A 19,468-nucleotide genomic window follows, 5' to 3' on the forward strand; every position below is an offset into this window, starting at 1 on the left:
GTGGCGAGTTGACCCTGGCAAGTTGGCTGTGGTGAGTTGACCATGGCGAATTGTCATAGACACAACTGAAGAGGGGCTGGACCTGGGCAAATTGTGGGAATATAATGACTCCAGGCTAATTCCTCACTTGACTCCACTCCCAGGCTCTACCTCTCTTTCTCCAAAGCTCCATTATGGTCTTAACTTGAGGACTTCCTGTACTCAGGTTAGGAGTACCTGAGCAGGGGTAAAATGCTACTGGTTTGCGCCGGTTCGGACGAATTGGTAGCAGCAGCGGCGCGTGGTTCGGTGAACTGGTCAGACACCCGCTCAGACGTTTTAACCAGGAAGTAACCTGTTTTTGACCCTGTGTGCATGTGCATGTGCAGAGGGTCCAAAATCACACGTGATGCACACACACACACACTTCTAAACTAGTAGGGAAGGTAAGTAGATTTCACCTGAGTACATATACTAAAATGGTATATATATGAAACATCATACAAATCAGCTGATTTTTCTGTTTCTTGGATTAGCCTATTCTAATTTATGGCTCTTCTTACATGAGGATATTTTCAGAGGGGGGGGAATCTGCTCTACAAGGCCTTTTATGATTTTAATTGTGCAATTAAGATTTAATCAATTGCTCACACTAATCAGTCAGCATATAACTTACATAAAATGTGCTTATATTTATTATACATAAATTCATTATGCACAAACAGATGATCTAAAGGGATAGAAATATGTACCATTGCTTGATGCCGAGGCAAGAGGTCAAATGAAAGAATAATTTAGGAATCAATTATTTCAGAATGGGTTTCTCATTCTTTATAATCACAATATCTTGCTATACCGACTTCTCAAATATTAAAAATGCAGTTTAATTATACATACTGGGGAAAAAAATAACATTATCTCTAGAAATCTTTTTGGAGAAAGCCGGAGTGATGCATTGGAAACTATCGCCTGCATTGTATGAATCAACCGGGATCCTTCTGCAGCTGAGGGGGAATGCAGCCAAAAGGAGACACTTTGCCACTGTCTCTACCTGACATGTTTTTGAAATAACATGTCACCATCTTGGCACCTCCCATCATAATCAGCAAATATGGAATAAGACTGTCGGACTAGAAACTTCACACCAGAGAAGAGAGAGGCAAGATTGTGCACAGCATTAATTTTTCACACATGTTTTACTCAAGATCCTATAAAGAAGAATGGATCCATATGTAAAAAGAGAAATGCCAGATGGACAGAAACATTTTTTTAAAAAAAGGCAGAAACACAAAATTCAGTGAATAAAACATGGATAGTGGAGAGAATGAAAGAATATAAGGAAGAGGGTTATCTTTGCTTTAGTGACCACAACAAAGCCAGCGGTGGTGTAGATCATGCCAAACTGTGGAATATATTAAAGGAATGGGTGCATGGATGGATAAGCTGAACATCTGATTACTTTTACTTGTTTATGATGAACAAAATGCTACTGCAAAACTGCAATCTGCAAAACAAAACCTGCCATCTTGAAAAAGATAGGTTGGCAATAGGGAAAGGAGTGAGATAAATATTCCCATATCTGCTTCGCTTTTACAATGAATATATTATTTTTTTTTTTTTAAAAAGGGAAGCCTGGAAGAGAAGACAGCTAAAATGAAATCAGGAAGTTTGAAAATCCAGCATGAGATATGTAGATGACACATCCTTGTTAGCTGAAAATGAAGAGGAGAAGAGCTAATTATAAAAATAAAAAATGGGCATGAAAAATCTGGGTTATGTTAAATATTAAATAAACAAAGATAATGTCAAGCATTTTCGTGAACTTACAAGTGAGGGAGAAAAAATGAAAGTGAACGTTTTGCTTTTTTGGCCTCAAGAAAGTATGCTAGGGAAATGAAAAGATTTATTCAAGAGAAAAAATGACAGTTTTTAGTAAAAATCAAAGAGCCTAAGGATGCTTTTATGACAAAACGATCAGATGACCTCAAAATGGTTGTGAAAATGAGACATTGAGAAAGAAGGTGGTTTCCTTTGATTTAGTAGTCTGGGAAAGGTTAGTAAAAGTATCATGGAGTGTAAGAGGAATCAATCAATTGGTCCTGGCTGAAATAAAGAATAATTACTCCCTTGAGGTGAAGATTAGCAAGGAGAAATCCACATTCCTTAGGTTATGCGAGTGAATGTATTATTAATTTCTTTATTTATTAGTGCTTATATGCCAGTTAAGCAGGACACTGAGTGATGAACTAGAAAAAGCTATTATGATTATTTGTTTATGGAATTTCTCACCAATACAGTAGGTGACGTACAATATAATATAAAGTTGAAAAGTGCTAAAAAAAAAACCCCAATTAAAATTAGAAAATTGGATTTAAAAAGTTAAAAGTTTAAAACCAAGATTATGGGCAGCCTTCTCTACCCCAACCAGCCACTCCCAATGCAGTGGTCCCCCGTTGGGACCCCAAGCCAAGCATCAAAGCAAAGTTTTTAGGCTCTTCTGGAAGGCCAGCAGTGTGTTGGCAGACCTCACTTTTGACAGGAGACTATCCCAGGGGGCAGAGACCATGCCAGCTGGTATTCTTTGGCTGATAGTAGACCTCTTCCACTGGAATGAGTGGGCCAGGTTAATCCATTGGTGAAATTCAAATTTTTTTTACTACCAGTTCTGTGGGCATGGCTTGGTGGGTGTGGTGTGGCTTGGTGGGCATGGCAGGGGAAGGATACTACAAAATATCCATTCCCTCCCGACTCCAGGGGAAGGATACTGCAAAATCCCCATTCCCTCCCCACTCCTGGGGGAAGGATATTGCAAAATTTCCATTCCCACCCTACTCTGGGACCAGCCAGAGATGGTATTTGCCGGTTCTCTGCACTGCTCAAAATTTCCGCTACCAGTTTTCCAGAACCTGTCAGAACCTGCTGAATAGCACTCCTGGGTTAATCCCACTGGGGTGAGATGGTTAGTAAGGCCGGGAGAGATAGAACAGGAAGGCAGCAGTTAAAATGGGATGAATTGGATTAAAGAGATCACTGGAATGTTCTTGAAGGAGTTAAAAGTTACCATCAAAGGAAAATTAAGATGGTGGGCATTTGTCCACACAGTCACCAGAGGTCAGGTCTGACTCAGTAGCACCTAACTAACTTAATGTTCCATAAAACTATTTAAAAATGGCAATCCCGCTTGCTTGACTAACCCCACTTGCTTCCTAAAATATCACCAATATATTTCGATTTGGATATTCACTAAACTGTCACGTTGATCTTTCTGCTGAAACTGAACATTAGTCTGCAATCTTCCGAAGTTTTACTAAACTGCTCTTACATGAGACATATGTTCCCTCTTTTGACTCTTTCCTCTGAGGCTTAATGTTCTGTTAAATTTACCGCACTTCAGTGCTTATTATCTTTGTGCCAACATGCTTAAAATTGACCCGTGCTATTTTCCAGTAAAAATCACTAGCGAGTATCGCAGATACCTGTAGAATTTTACAGGTACAAATTTCAGCCGAAAGAATGCTAGAATTCAGTCATTTTTCATATGCAAAATACCCATAGCAGCATGGGAATAAAACAGACACGGAGGGCTTGCATTCAATATATTTTTCTTCTTGATTATGGTAATTAGTATTAATTACTGCATGGATATCTACGTAGTTAGAAGCCCATCTCTAAGCATTAAACAAGAGGCTATTTACATATGAATTTCTTGACAAAATTAAGTACTTGTTTTTCTTTTCTTCCACCTCCCTTCAGAAAAGCTTTCTGATGGTTTTTATTTGAAAATCCACAATAGCAAATTTAGCATACTTCTACCGCTTTCATGCCTGTAGAATTCTTTATGCCACTCCAGGAAGAGACTAGATTAATTGGATAAATCAAAGCATTTGTGCAGGTTGTTATAAATGGCATACGTCAAATCATAGCTCACTCAAGTCAGAATCCCAGTTTTTATGTAGCAATAGGTGGATACTCAGGGACGCAGTGGCTCAGTGGCTAAGACGCTGAGCTTGTCGATCGAAAGGTCGGCAGTTCAGCGGTTTGAATCCCTAGTGCTGCGTAACGGGGTGAACTTCCGTTACTTGTCCCAGATTCTGCCAACCTAGCAGTTCGAAAGCATGTAAAAAATGCAAGTAGAAAAATAGGGACCACCTTTGATGGAAAGGTAACGGTGTTCCGTGTGCCTTTGACATTTAGTTATGCTGGCCACATGACCATGGAGACGTCTTCGGACAGCTCCGCCTCTTAGGCTTTGAAACAGAGATGAGCACCGCCCCCTAGAGTTGGGAACGACTAGCACATATGTGTGAGGTGAACCTTTACCTTTATCTTTAGGTGGATCCTCAGGAATACTGCCAATAATCTGTTTTGGAGGGTTAGGGTTTTTTTTTTTTTCAAAATAGGTTCTCTGTCTGAAGGTATTATGCACCACAGGAGGTAACCTGGATATGGACTTCCATGCGGTCTGTTCCTGAATCCCTTGCCTGCAGCCAATTCACATGCAGCTCATGTAATTGGGGAAGAAGGATGGAGAGCTTACTAATATATCAGAATTCCGGGAGACAGTCTACTTTGTTTTGAAAACATTCATTACTTTAAATTTCCTCTAAATTGTGGATAGAACACCTGAATATCATGTCAGATGCATGTGCCCTGATCTTTCTATGTACTAATTGTACTCATTACAGAAAGCCTCAACAGGCTTAGGAATATGGGCCCAGCAAACTCTAGCAAGATCAGGAAAGAAAGACTAAGCTATACAGAGAGGCTCTTTTTCATTTTTTTTTTTTTTTGGTAATGATTTGATTTGGTCATGGTTTGCTTCAGTCTGATTTGTGATACTTATTCTGATATTTACCACTATATATAAGTCTTATAGTGGTGGCGCAGTGGTTAGAATGCAGTATTGTAGGCTAATCCAGTTCATTGCCAGGAGTTCAAGTCCCACAGACTCAAGGTTGACTCAGTCTTCCATCCTACAGAGATCGGTAAAATGAGGACCCAGATTGTTGCATGGAATATGCTGAATCTGTAAACTGCTTAGAGAGGGCTGTAAAGCACTGTGAAGTGGTATATAAGTCTAAGTGCTATAACTACTGCTGCAGTGTTAGTTTTAGCTCTGTTAGTGGTAGTAGCTGAATGGATTTCAAATGATAATGTTATGATTTCTTTGGCATTGTCTATCAAGCATGTGGCAATTGTGGCATGTCATTTGTAAAGGTGGAGGATAACAGAATGTTATGAACCTGCGACAAGCGAGAACTTACTGATAAATACCAATGATCAAAATTGGAAAATTGCAGCTTGTGTTTACCTTTTATGCATTCTGTCAACTGTGTGACTATTTTACCTACGAGTAGCTCCCATATGGGATGCCATATAAATGAAACCACCCATACGAAATGGGTTTGAACATCAGTCTTCAGCAGTTCACTGTAAAAACATACAGCTCACTTACCCATAATCATCATTCTTCAAGAGATCATTGATGTATTTATATGCATTCTAGTGCTTTGTCATAACTCAAGTAGGAAAGTTCTAGAGCTTGAGATGTGGAGTGGATGCTCCATCCACCCATAGTATCCAACAAAACTGTCTGTCTGTCTGTCTGTCTGTCCATCTGTCTGTCTACTTGTTTGTAAAAGATTGGAATGGCCATCTGTCAGAGCACAACTCTGGAACCTCACAGCAACTATTAAGCTACAAAAACCATAAAACAGTAAAGAAGAAACTAGAAACCTGATGCTTTAATCCTCCTCCTAGGAGGCCTCAGTAGCGGAGCTTCTGTTAACCACTACAATTCTGATGACTACATAGCAAAGGGGTGTCAAACTCATGTCATCATGGTGGTGTCACGTGACATATCGGGACATTTTCCCCCTTCGCTAAACCGGGCGTGGGCATGGCCAGTGCATGACACATCCAACCCGCGGGCCAGAAGTTTGACAGCCCTGTCATAGCATCATCTCCATAGGGGAGCAGGATCTCCATAGGGAGAAGATGCCTTCATATTGTAGAGCAGTGTTTCTCACCTTGGCAGCTTGGAAACATTGGCTGGGGAATTCTGGGAACTGAAGCCCATACATCTTCAAGCTGCTAAGGATGAGAAACACTGCTCCAGTGTTCCCTCAAGGCACTATTCTGAAATTCTATAGAAGATGGGCAGATCGTGTGAATCCACATATGAAGAACTATAGCTGCAGAAGGGTAATCTATCTGTTTAGACATACGGATCATTATCTTTACCTGGAGGCAGGATATTTGGAGGCAGGATATTTGGAGAACACAGAGGATCCAAATAGTGAATCCTGCCAGGTTTGGTGTTGAGGGGGAAAAATTTGGTAAGCACTGATGATGTGATCATATCCCCAGGGAAGGGGCGGAGATGATGACCAATAAGAATACTGTTTTCCAGATAGGAAAAGGGGTGAATGTATGGGTAATGGTTGAATGCAGACAATCTGGAAAGTACCAGTGGTAAGTTTCAAGGTGGAGTCGCAAAGATAAAGAGCTCTGAACATCATTCAAAAATTTTCCTTTATATAACAAGTCTAGAAAATTTTCGAAGTATAACAAGAATCTAAAATCTGGGGCAACAGGACAGATAGAGGCTGGAATGCTGTGAGCTTTTTAGCAGCAAAGCCTAAATTCCTGGGAGTCTATCTCAGTGAAGATCTCACCTGGAAAATCAACATGACCCAGGTGGCCAGAAAGGCCCAACAGACTCCACTTCCTTAGGGTCTTGCAAAAAAATAAAATGGAACAACAACTGATGACTTCCTTTTACCGGTCCACAATAGGAAGCATCCTCATTCATTGCATTACGGTGTGGTATATTGGCTTGACAGCCGCAGATAGAAAGACATTACAGAGGGTGGTGAGCACAGCACAAAACATCGTGGGCTGTCCCCTGATACCACTAGAGGACATCGCTAAGGCTCGCTGCCTTAGAAGAGTGAGGAAAATCCTCAGGACGACTCACGCCCTGGTCAGCCCTGCTTAACTCTCCTACCACCTGGAAGGAGATATAGAAGCATAGGCAGTTGCACAAATAGGCTGAAGAACAGTTTTTATCCGTGGGCTGTCAGACTCCTGAATGAAAAATAACTCTACAACAACATAGTACGATTGATTTGCGGAGCCGGCGTAACGTACAGTAAGTTCACATGGTGCAATAGGACTGAGTGGTTGTTAGTAGGATTCACTGAGCTAGGGATTATTATTTTTTTGTCTTTCATTGTGAGTTGTATTGTGTTGGGGGGGGGTGCATGAAAGGAGGCTCAGCCAATCTCATTGTACACATGTTGTACTCTGACGATAAAGGTTTGAAATGAAATTATGTATTAATTGCAGGCAGGGGATCCACGTGACTGAGATGACTACTCTAGGGTACAATGGATAGGATTTTACAGGCTTGAAATTCTTGACATTTGGTCTCCAGTCATTGGTCTGTGACAATAGTAAAGAGGTCTTGCTAGGATAAGGGCTGGATAAGTTCTGAAAAACCTACACAGTAATTTGAGCATTCCTGTTGCCAAACTATTCTGTTAAATGTAGTTACGCCCATATCTTTCCTTCAAAACAAACATTTTATGTTCTCTAAAATTCTCTATAGCAGTAACTGTAGTTGTGATCTCCAATTACATCCATGTAAAATGAAATATGGTATTGTGTTACAGCAAATACTTAGGGTTTTTTTTCCCCAGGCTAATACTGGTTTGATAATTATAATCAATTATTGGTTATTTTATAAAATTAATTTGAATATTTTCTCACTCTCACTTTTGAAAAGGAAAATGCACAAATCTGTCCACTTATCGCAATATTAAAAGCTGGTGCATCAGTGTCAGGAGTCCAAGACATGAATAATGCCTTTAAAAAACCACTCCTGACTTTGCTATATCAGCTACTGAACTTTGGAAAGTAAGGAAAATGATCACCATCAATTATAATAACATCCTTTGACAAGGCTGCAATTAATTTTTTTTCTTTTTTAAAAAGCGTAAGTTTTGTTCCATGATGCCAAAAGAAATGGCAGGCATTAATTGACTTATCACCAGGCAGTGATAAATGGTACCAAATGTAAAGTAGTTATTCATCTTTAGCTGAATAAACTGTTTTGTCTCCAGTGTTATGTCTCCAGTGTTATGGAAAGAATAACAATAGGATATTCAAAGAGCACTTTATAAATATTTGCAATAGGATGTGTTATAAAGTAATACATCATGATGCAGCATTTACATATAAAAAATGCCAATCTAAAGTTCTATAAAACATATATTTATACTGAGAAATATGAAAAGTAAAATATAAAGTATAAAAAGAAGTATAAAAAGTGAAAAAATAGGGTTGAGTCTTAACATCAGGAAAAGAAAGATAATGACAACAGCTGTAGATAGATATGAGATGTTTATAATCAGCAATGAAATTGAATTAGTTTGAGAATTTATCTTCCTTGGATCAAAAATTGTTCACGATGGCAGTTTTACTCCTGAAATTAAACGCAAAATAACCTTACAATGGTTAACATAAATAAGATCTGGAAAAAAACAGAGAAATTGATATCAATACAAAGAGCAGACTAGTTAGAGCAATAGTCTTCCCTAAAATGATGTGTGGGTGTGAGAATTGGACACTAAGAATAGTTCATTGAAGAAGAATTGATGCTTTTGAACTGTGATGCTGGCGTAAATTATTGCATATAACATGGACAACCAGAACAACTAATAGAATTGTGCTGAATCGTATAAAACCAGAAACATCACTAGAAGCCAAAATCACAAGATTACATCTGGTTTACTTTGGCCATGTCATGCATGCAAATTCATTGGGGAAGTCAGTGACCCTAGGAATGGTTAGTGGAACAAGAAGAAGGGGCAAGAAAAGAACATGCTGGCTTGATAACATCAAAACTGATGCAAAGATGAACATCCAACAACTGAAAGAATCTGTGCATGGAGAGCACTTGCCTATCAAGTTGCCAAAAGTCAGACACAACCGAATGGTTAAAACAACAACAAAATAACAAACTCTTGGCCTTTTCCTCAGCTGAGAGGTCATGCAGTTCTAATGATTTGTCTTTTCAGTTATGGATACAGTATCAACTTTAGTTTCCAATGTAGATTAAGTTTCCCAAAAAAACCCCTCAGTATGTCCTTAGAAATATCTATAAACTATCTCTCAGATCAGTGAGGAGCTGCATTCTGCAACACAAGCCTAGCCCAGGCTTTTACTATCAGTAGGCACAGCCATTTCCTTACTCCAGCAGCAATCAAAGATACGTTTGGAAGGAAATCAGAGAGTGCTTTCTTGGACAGCTGTTCTAGCAACAAACAAACATATTTTTATTTGGATATCCATTTGGTACGTTCTGCTAATTGGGTTTGGGTTATACTTTTTAATTGATATATTTCAATAATGTTTTACACTTTAAACTGTGACACACTATGCATTATATTGAATTATAAAAGGTGCCTATCCATTGTTAAGTAGAGTAACAATTCCTTTGATTTTCCACCAATATCTGATATGCAAAACCATCTTTGTAAAGGTTCTGGAAATACATTCGGTTTAGTTGTCTAGACCTTGGTTGTATTTACATACTGCATTAAATTATGGCTATTTCTTTGGCTTTGGCATAATGCATTATGGAAACCTAGCAAACTGGGGTTTTAAAACTTGTTTTTTTAGCTTAGCATGTGGTGCAAACTCAGCCATGTGGTTTATTCAATAAACTGTGGTTAAATAAATAATGGTTAATCATGAGATCAGTTTCAGTATGTGCTTTTGTTATTATATCTTCTGCTTCATGTTTTTTAAATTCTTATTCCTGTTGATCCCTGGCAATTTGTTTTATGGCGTCTCCCTCAGATTTATTCTATCTTACGCCTTAACTCTTTTTTAAAGACATGCGGTTTTATTTCTCATGACTTCTGTGTAACATTTGAAGCTCAAGACAGGACTGCTCTCCTGTCTTCAAGCTTTGATTTCAGAATTCATTAAATGACCTAATCTGGACAAGCTACAGCTGCATCCAAAATGGAAAATTTCATTTTGAGTACAGATCCGATTCCTTTCTCTGCAGCTTGGACAAGAAATGTTCCTACTTCATTTCATTTCATTTCATTTCATTTCATTTGTGAAGTAACGCTGGAAAATCTATAGGGAAACCTATCAAATGTATGGGCACTGCAAGATTTCTTTTAATAGGTTACTGGACTTGCTGAAAGCTGCCTAAAATTGCAAGAGCCCTACCTTTCGCAATCTACTTCAGTGATTTTTCAAATGCCGACTCTTAGAAAATATTTCTAAAACAACTTGTTTATCAAAGAACTCCTAGAATCTGTGGTATACTAAATGCACAGATTCAATTTATATTCTTTATTCTGCAGAATTGATACATACCCCATAGCTGATGAGGCAGTACGGTAATGCCTAATATAGGCTTACAAGTATGTACTGTAAGTATTTTACTTTATTTATGAAATTGCAAGGATGTATTAGTAGTGGAAGAAAAAGCGGTCTTAAAAGCTTCCCTGCCAAACCATTACTTAATTATTTTTCTAAACAACTTTTCATAAGTTTTCCAGGAAATATTCTGGTTAGTGGATCTCACTTTGAAAACAACTACTATATTGTGACAAAGCTACCATTCAATCTCTGTATTATTGTTTCACAGAGTTCAAAACAGATTGTCCCCACCATTAATGCAAATTCGTTCCCCTAAATCTAAACTAATTTTATGCAAAATAAACTACACGGATTAAGCAAATAAACTCAGGTACACTTGGTGTAGTCCAGCTGCAGAATGTTGGTTTTCTAACTGTAGACTTAAGGGTTTCCCTTTCATGAAGTGCCGGATTGCAAACCATTTCTGAAAGCAATAATATAAACATGTCCCCTCTCATTGGCATTCTTGCAGTTTAACTTCCCCTCCCCCCAGAACTTTAAAGGCATTGACATACCTCCCCAGAAAAAGCTTGTCCATTCAACAGATGTTCTGACCCCTGGCTGTCTTCACTGCCAAAGTGTAATCGTATTTCTTCTAGTCGGTGACTGTATGTCATGGGCCCTCCGGAGATATTCACCAGATGTTCTTTATCCAGGCGTAGAGAAACATGCCTCCCTGTATTATACATTGTTCCACTGACCTAAACAAAACAGAATACAAAGGATGATATAAAACATTTTTCAAAAAAAAAAGTTGGGAAGAAATTAACAATCTTTTAAATCGGTATTTCTCAACCATGGCAACTTAAAGATGTGTGGGCTTCAACTCCCAGAATAATTCTACACATCTTAAAGTTGTCAAGTCCACATGTCTTAAAGTTATCAAGATTGAGAAACATTGTTTTAATGGCTTCTTTTTTTTCTGCTTGGAATATTGTGTTATACACCAAATTATTTTAATCTACACATATTTCATATAAAATCTGCAAGATACATGCGCGCATTAGCTGGGAGTGTATGGGAAACACAATAAATATGATGTGTTTGCTTCTAAATAAGTAGGAACATGAAAGCATTCCTTAGTACAGAATGAAATTATTGCTTCATTAACAAATTTTGGGCCCCAGAAAGGTGAGTATTTGCATGAAAATATAAATTATTTACATTGTACTTAAACATTTTTTAAAAAAATGAACTAATTTATTCTTGCTGAAAATGTCATATTAAAAAATAATAAAGAAGGCTAGTTTGGAAGTCACAGGGATCTCAAAAATAGAAAATGGCACTATTTTTTGGACCCTTAGCAATTCTGGGTGAAAAATGTTATGCCCACTATTGATTGTTTCAACATAACTAATTGTTTTGTCCAAGATGTATTGACCATATAGCATTACCTTAAGACATTATGACCCTAATACTGAATGATAGCTCCTGTAATGAAGGACAATAGGGTTAGGTCAGTATACATGACCTGTGAATTATCACACTCTCTGGCTTTTATAGCAGGATCATTGAATGGCATTCTGCCTGAATAAGTTGCAGTATAAAAGTCATACTAGCAAAACACAAGTTAAGTAGTAAGTAAAAGATTTTCTACTGTTTATTAGTTTCATTTCAAAAGAAGATGATGTTGATGGGGGAGAGTCAAAGCAATAAGATAAAGTATATATGTGGTCAAGAACATAAAAAAATATACATAGAAAAATTAATCACTATAGAATCAGCAAATAAAACATTGTAAAAGGACATTTTGTTACTGATGGTATTACAAAGATAGAAGATAGAGGGCACAATCTGGAAAACTTCCAACACAAGCATTACTGGAATGATTAGGAAGCATCCCAATGTATGGCGATATTCCTACACAATTTTCATTCACTTTCCAGAAACACATGTAAGATATTTGATTTCAGGATGGATTGTCCATCACTGCCCATATCTTTGTTTTTGGTGACTTTGAGTCAGTCTGTCTGTCTGTCTGTCTGTCTGTCTGTCTGTCTGTCTATCTTTTTCTATGCCGCCCATCTAACCGAGGCGACTATAGGCAGTTTACAGTTATTCAGTAAAATATATCATGTAAAACATTTAAAACAATAAAATAAAGACCATAAATTGTTGACTCCTGGTAAGTGGCCTGGACCAGTCCCTACAGTTTTCTTCTGCATTATATTTGATGCCTTTAACCCTCGTGTTCTTCTAGACCATGGGTGTCAAACTCATGGTGTCACATTGCCGTCATGTGATGTTTCATGACATTTTTTCCTTTCACGGAGCTGGGGTAGGCATGGCCTGCATGTGATGCATCTGGCATGTGGGCCGCCAGTTTGACATCCTTGTTCTGGACTATCTGCAGTTGTTGGGAGTTGGGACACTATCTTGCCATGGTGCCACTCCTATCTAAGCAGGGGTTTCAGTTGATGGTCATGGAATGTGATTTTGTTATTTATTTATTTGTGTCAGAAGCATCACAATTAAAATAAAGCATACTATACGACATAAAATATAAAATACCAGATTATTTGTCTTTTGTCGTCACTTTATTATCATAGAGGACATGAAAGGAGCCTCCCCGAAGAATGTATGATATTAACACATTCGGGAGTCCACTGGGCATCATCTTATAGATGGATAATCCTTTCAATCCAGAAACATCCGAAGTGTAGGGAGGTGATCACTACCATCTGTGACACTATGGAGAGTGATTGAGACCCTGAAAATTCCAATATGGGGTTCCCCAGAGTTCAGTCCTTGCCCCATGTTATTTAATGCCTATGTAAACTTTAGTGAGAGACTGTTCATTGGTTTGCAGTGAAGTGTCATCAGTATGTCGATGCTATCCAGTTATGTATTGCAATCATGAACCAAGCTGAGGATTCATACTGCCCTAATAAAGTTTGTGATCTGTAGGTCTTCTTGGACTCTTGCCAAAATAGCAGGTGGAAACCATGGCCAGAGGAGGCCTTCCCCAAATTGAACTGGTTTTCCAGTTACCTCAAACAGGATATTCTGGCAACAGGAACTCTGATCTCCACCTGTGTAGGACTATTCTACATTTTTCTTTTAAAAATGATGCAGAAGTTGGCAAGGTTGGCAAGATGCTGACAGGGCAACCCCATCATTGTAGAATAATGTGGATTTTGAATTGGCTCCATTGATTACTTTTAGACTTCGGACTCAATTCAATTATTGATTGTTATCTTCAAAGCCATTTATGGCCCAGTACTAGATTATACCTCCCAACAGGCAGTATCTTATCTGAATACACTATTTACCTGGTACAGAAATCTGGTACAGATTTCTCCAGAGGATCTCTTCAGGATGACCCCTCCCTGTGAGGTACATGGGCTATAGATCAGGCAACAAGCCTACTCAGGGGTAAGGCCCACTTTATGAAAGAGCAAAAAACAAACAAACTCTGTACCATTTCAGCAGGCTGTTGGCCTTTAGGGGGCAACCATTATAGGTAGCTGGTTGTTGTTATTATGGTTTGATTTTAATAACTGCATTTTAGAATTCTTGTTCACCTTATATAGTCTGTCAGAATTGGAATATTCTATAAGTGTTGTTAATAAATAATAAAAGTACTTTTAAAATGGAAACTAGGTGGATTTCAGGTTATTTTGTAAAGGTGAGCCGCAGACATCTGCCTTCAAGAGTGGTATTGCCTTGAGTTTAAGTCAAATGGCATGGACCCGGGTACCTTCGAGACCGTCTTCTGCCACCAATAGCCTCCCACAGGCCAGTCCGCTCCCACAGAGAGGGTCTCCTCAGGGTGCCATCGGCCAAGTCATGTCGGCTGGCGACACCCAGGGGGAGGGCCTTCTCTGTGGGAGCCCCAGCCCTGTGGAATGAACTGCCCCCGGAAATTCGTAAGATTTCTGACCTCCGGGTATTTCGCTGCGCACTCAAGACCCTATTGTTCTGCCAGGCTGGGTTAGCAACATGATTTTTAATTGGATGTTTTAAATTTTCGGGGTCTTAAATTAAGCCAAATTATTTAATACTTTTAAATTGTTTTAAATTGATGTTTATTCTGTTTTTAAATAGGCTGTACACCGCCCTGAGTCCTTCGGGAGAAGGGCGGTATAGAAATAAAATTATTATTATTATTATTATTATTATTATTATTATTATTATTATTATTATTATTAAATGTCTACCATTTTTGAAAACTGTCTGATAAAGCTACTCACTTCTGTGACTTGAGGCTTAGAAGTAGATAATGGCCACACATGTATGCACACACACACACACACTCTCTCTCTCTCTCTCACACACACATTACTCACATAGTAAAAAACTTGTTACTAAATTATTCTGAATCACATTTTTCAGCACTTCTTTGGGGGAAAAAAAAACTTAGGCTGAATAGTTACAGAACATTAGATTACGATAATTTATATTAATCAGAGGAAAGTCTACCAACGGTATGCTTTGCTAGGCTTTAATTTGCAAGGAACGCCTTGCCAATTACATACTATACTTTATAGTTCACTGGCATCATAATAATTAACGCTGCTGCAGTGTAATTTGATCAGTAATAAGTAATTCCTGTGCTTAAAGATCTTATTTTGTTGCTTATTTCCTTGTAAAAAAATGCTACATTATAGAGATTTTTGTAAGAGAAGTTAAGAACAGCCATAAAGAGTTCTGTTTCATTAATCTGACAGGGGTTTTTTTATGGTTTCTTTTTTATTTCAAATCAGAATGAAGAAAGTTTCTATTTGTCACATAAAGTCATTTATTAATAACCGAAGAAAAAAATACCTTCACAATGAGCAGAACAATTTTTTATTTGCCCTCTGGTTTTCTGTCTTGATGTTAATGCATACAGTAAATATGTAAAGATTAACTTTAAACATTATTTGAGGTTTGCCTTACTCTATTGATAGCAATATTCAGGGTCTTGAGAAATACTTGCCTGCACATCTGGCCAAAAGAGAAGGAAGGCAGCTAACTAAAACAGACTGGTTTAATCCAGTGATAAGATAACTTTTTATGAACTTTTACACTTCTGTTTTGTTCCAATAGTAAAAAACGCACCCCTCGGCATTATAATGAAGGAAACATGTTACATGCTAAAGATATTATAGGATATTAAGATAGCAAAGTTTATGCACAAGTGCTAAAATTGTAAGTCTGCACTGCTCAGTGAATGATTTTTTTTGTATAGTTTTTTCTTGTTTTAACCAAGTATAGAAGTTACGCAGAAACAATTCTCAACTGTCCCTTTTCGTCAAGAGATCAATTAGATACATTTTGCTCCTGCTCAGAAATAAAGAGCTTTTAAACATCTTCCCTGACTCAGTGTGTCTTTTGGCTATCGCACACCAGATTGAATGGATCAACCAGGCTTTCTGGCCAACACTGTATAAAGGAATGAACAGCCACGTGCTCCATACTGGATGTGTTACTGCTTTCAAAGAGAAACAAGGAATAAAAGAACCAGTTGGAAAGTCATTTTGCTGATTTGCTTTTTTTGAAATTACACAAGTCCCTGAATATTCTGTTTGACACTGAGTATATTTGCAATATAATGAAAATCCATTTCCGGACTCAGCTGGATGCAAATCTGAAATTAGAGGAACCCTGTTTTCTCTCTTGAAGGTAAAATAGTCTAACTGATTTCTAACATAAATCTAATAATTCTCTACAGAGAACAAAGGGGAGCGAGCCACAGGACTAGCTACACTTTGGGGAATTTAACAAGTAAAATTCTAAAGCACCTACACAGGATCTCATCTGGGAGTCCTTTGCCATTTCAACAGCAGCTGATTCCACGTGCCTACTTTGTCTGCCTTCAAGAGCTGAAATCAATGTCTCACTATTGCTTTGATCTTCCTCCGCATGGAGTGTCTGGAATAAACTACTCAAAATTTCAATTTTTCTGGCTCTGCTTTGGACCTCTCTACCTTGCAGTAACTTAAACCTCATAGTTCCGGCTATGCATCCCAGCCACTTCCACCAGTCTTTATTGAATTCAGTCATGCTTCATAATGAAAACATTGCAGTGTAAATCTTGTATGATAGTAGAGGATCTTCTTGGTCAGGACTTACAGAAACAATGCACTGTGCAGAGTCTTCAGAGGCTTATCACTCATGCCCAACACCGGTGGTTCCCCTTCTTTTGTCTGGTCTATCAATGTCTGGCTTTCAAACAAAAGGTAACCAAGTATTTGAAGCTGAGTAATGCAAATGTCTCAAGATTAAAAAAAAAAAATTAATATCTGTTCATAGAAAATTTAAATTATAGCAGTCCTTTGCTCTCCCTCCCCCTCTTGCCAGGAAAAGCCAAAAGATGAAGTGAGGGCAGAGAATATGATGAGATGAGGGGATTTCTGGCTAATAGAGGAGAAGGTGGAGGGACTAGAAGGGCAGTTGCTAGATGCCAGACTGTCAAGTTAAAATGATAATTATGGGTGTGTGTAATAAATTTGACACTTGCATGGAAGATTCTTTGAGCTATGCTCCAACTGATTCAGCTAGATAGAGAAAGTTAAAGTATATTTACTCTGTCATTTAACTGGTTAGGTTTGGCTATTGTAATGCATTTTAATGGAGTTGTGTGTCAGGCCTGGAAGCCATCTTTTGCATTGGGCCTTCAGGCCTGCCACATTTACTACTGTGGGAAATTGGGAGGGGGAAATTGTATGGAGCATGGGTGATATATAGTCATAATAACATTCCTTTCTCAGAGAGTCAGACATTTTGCCCTACACCTGGAGGGCCGGAACTGGGAGGCATCTCCAGTTGGATAGTGTTTTGATTGGACCATGTGATGGACATGTGGGTGCTGGGCAGGGACTTGGACTTTCCTTTGGGTGTGGAAAGCTTTCAGATTTGGGTTTTTCCAGATGTGCCAATATGACATCTCTAATAAAATGGAACTTTGAGGAACTTCAAGCCTTCTTTCCCTGGGGGTGTTACTTGGAACTTTGACATTGTGTTTTTAGATTACTGGAAATTAAGCCCAGGCAATTAAAATATTACCTTGTTAGTATTGATGGTGGAATTTCAAAAGAATTTGTCTATTTTGGAGCAAGAATAGTCTGATGCTTAGCATCTTTTTTTCTGCTTATGATTTTAATCTGGGATCAATTTAAAGGTCTCTAACACACCAGAACTGGCACAGCCTATCCTTTACACTGGTGCAGCCTTGAGCTAAATAAGAACTAAAATCCAGAGAGTTCAAAAATTAGAGTGATGCTTTATTATTTTTTCCCAGTAACTGCTCCTACATAATTTTTATTTTAATCTACAGTTTCTATCAGCACAGAACCAATTAATGTCATTCAGTAGCTCCTTTTTTTTTTTTTAAAGGCACATTTTTCAGATGATATTTTTCCAGCATGTAATGTGGATCAGCGCATGTACTAAATAGATAATAGCTATATAAATATATGTAGGCTGAGAAATTCCCCATGTTAAACTGTTCCAGAGGTAGAAAAACCTTCAAGAATTAATTTGCATACCTGTCCAAAGCATTACAGCCCAATTTCAGGGTGACTAAAGAAATGCTCCAAAATGCCTTTAGAAAAGAACAGATTCATTTCTCATCAAAGTCAATAACCATACTAGCTCATCTCTTGCATGGTTTTGCATAATAAGTCAGCATTGACTGCAACAAGTTCTAAGCATTAAGCCGAGATAATTTGTAATATATAATAATATGTTCTCTCCATTTATAAAGTTAAGGTTGGTATCCTATTTAGCCTTACAGGTAGGCAGATAAATTACCTACTGTAAATCCTCTCAGAAAACTCATTCTGAGGTGGGCAGGCAAGCTCAGAGATAGAATGTCTCATAAACTATGTTAGAAATGTGTGGATTAGGATGAATTGAGTCTGTTTTACTGTCCATGTGATTCAGGCAGAGTTCACAACTGTCATGTTTTTCTCTGGAAGTTCTATAATGAACATGTACGTTCTCTAAAATGTCAGATTGTGGAATTAAACCTCATCTTCAGATACATATTTGATAAATAAATATGTATCTGAATGGAGAATGATTAACAGAACTGGGTGTTTAATGCCATTCTCCACTAAAGTACAGGAATTTTTGTATTGGAATGTTTATAAATCTGCTCCAGCTCTATATCCCTAGTACACGTGCCTAGATGACAATTTCATTAAAAAGCAAATATGTTGGCAGATCCTGGTAGATAAAACTCAAAGCTTATTCATTCCAGAGATAGATAGATAGATAGATAGATAGATAGATAGATAGATAGATAGATAGACAGACAGACAGACAGACAGACATAGAATAACTTTATTGTCACTTTGAATGTACACTAATTGACATACATTAAAATGAAATTTTGTTGCATACAGCTCTCAAAGGGTCACCACCTCCAATATACATTACACAAACATGACAAAATTAAATAAAGAAATAAATACAAAATTATGCATATACCCACATATATTATAGGACACAGAGAAACAGAGGCTGTTTCTAGCAGCAGGGAAATAGATCCTGAAAACAGCACCTCTCCTTTCCTAATATGCCCTCATGCCCTAAACCTGGTTTCCTGCACCATGTAATGTTCCAGGAGACACTGCAGCTAAACAGCTAAATATAGTTTAGCAGAGGGGAAGAGAATCAAAATTTAGGATTGTGACCATGCCATGTTTCATGTTGTTAAGTAACAAAGAGTTAAGTTTTACTTCCCCTGGGATTCATATTAAGAACCCTCTAAGAAAGAACATAAATCTCAACCAACAAATGCTGTGTCTTACACATTGGCAAAAAAAATCAAAACACAAAATACAAGCTGGGCGGATATGACCTCATAGATGACCTTACTCTGTCAAGGATCTTAGAGTACTCATCTCAAACAATCTACGTGCCAGAACTCACTGTAACAGCATTGCCAAAAAAGCATTAAAAGTTGTTAACCTAATCTTGTGTAGCTTCTTCTCTGGTAATATTGAACTGCAAATTAGGACATACAAAATTTTTGCTAGACCTATTCTTGAATACAGCTCATCTGTCTGGAACCCTCACTGCATATTGGACATTAATACAATCGAACAAGTCC

General features: G+C 37.9%; 1 protein-coding gene across 2 annotated transcripts in view; it reads right to left on the reverse strand.

The window, feature by feature from the left end:
* CA10 (carbonic anhydrase 10 (inactive)) overlaps positions 1–19,468 on the reverse strand; it is a 390,380-nt gene that overhangs the window by 73,622 nt on the left and 297,290 nt on the right. For both annotated transcript variants that reach the window (XM_034412468.3, XM_034412469.2), the window contains exon 5: positions 10,941–11,126. In XM_034412468.3, coding sequence (XP_034268359.1) covers positions 10,941–11,126 — 186 coding nt within the window. The remainder of the gene's footprint in view (positions 1–10,940; positions 11,127–19,468) is intronic.

Source organism: Pantherophis guttatus, chromosome 2 (genome assembly GCF_059756535.1).
Source record: "Pantherophis guttatus breed Tessera chromosome 2, ASM5975653v1, whole genome shotgun sequence".
NCBI lineage: Eukaryota > Metazoa > Chordata > Lepidosauria > Squamata > Colubridae > Pantherophis > Pantherophis guttatus.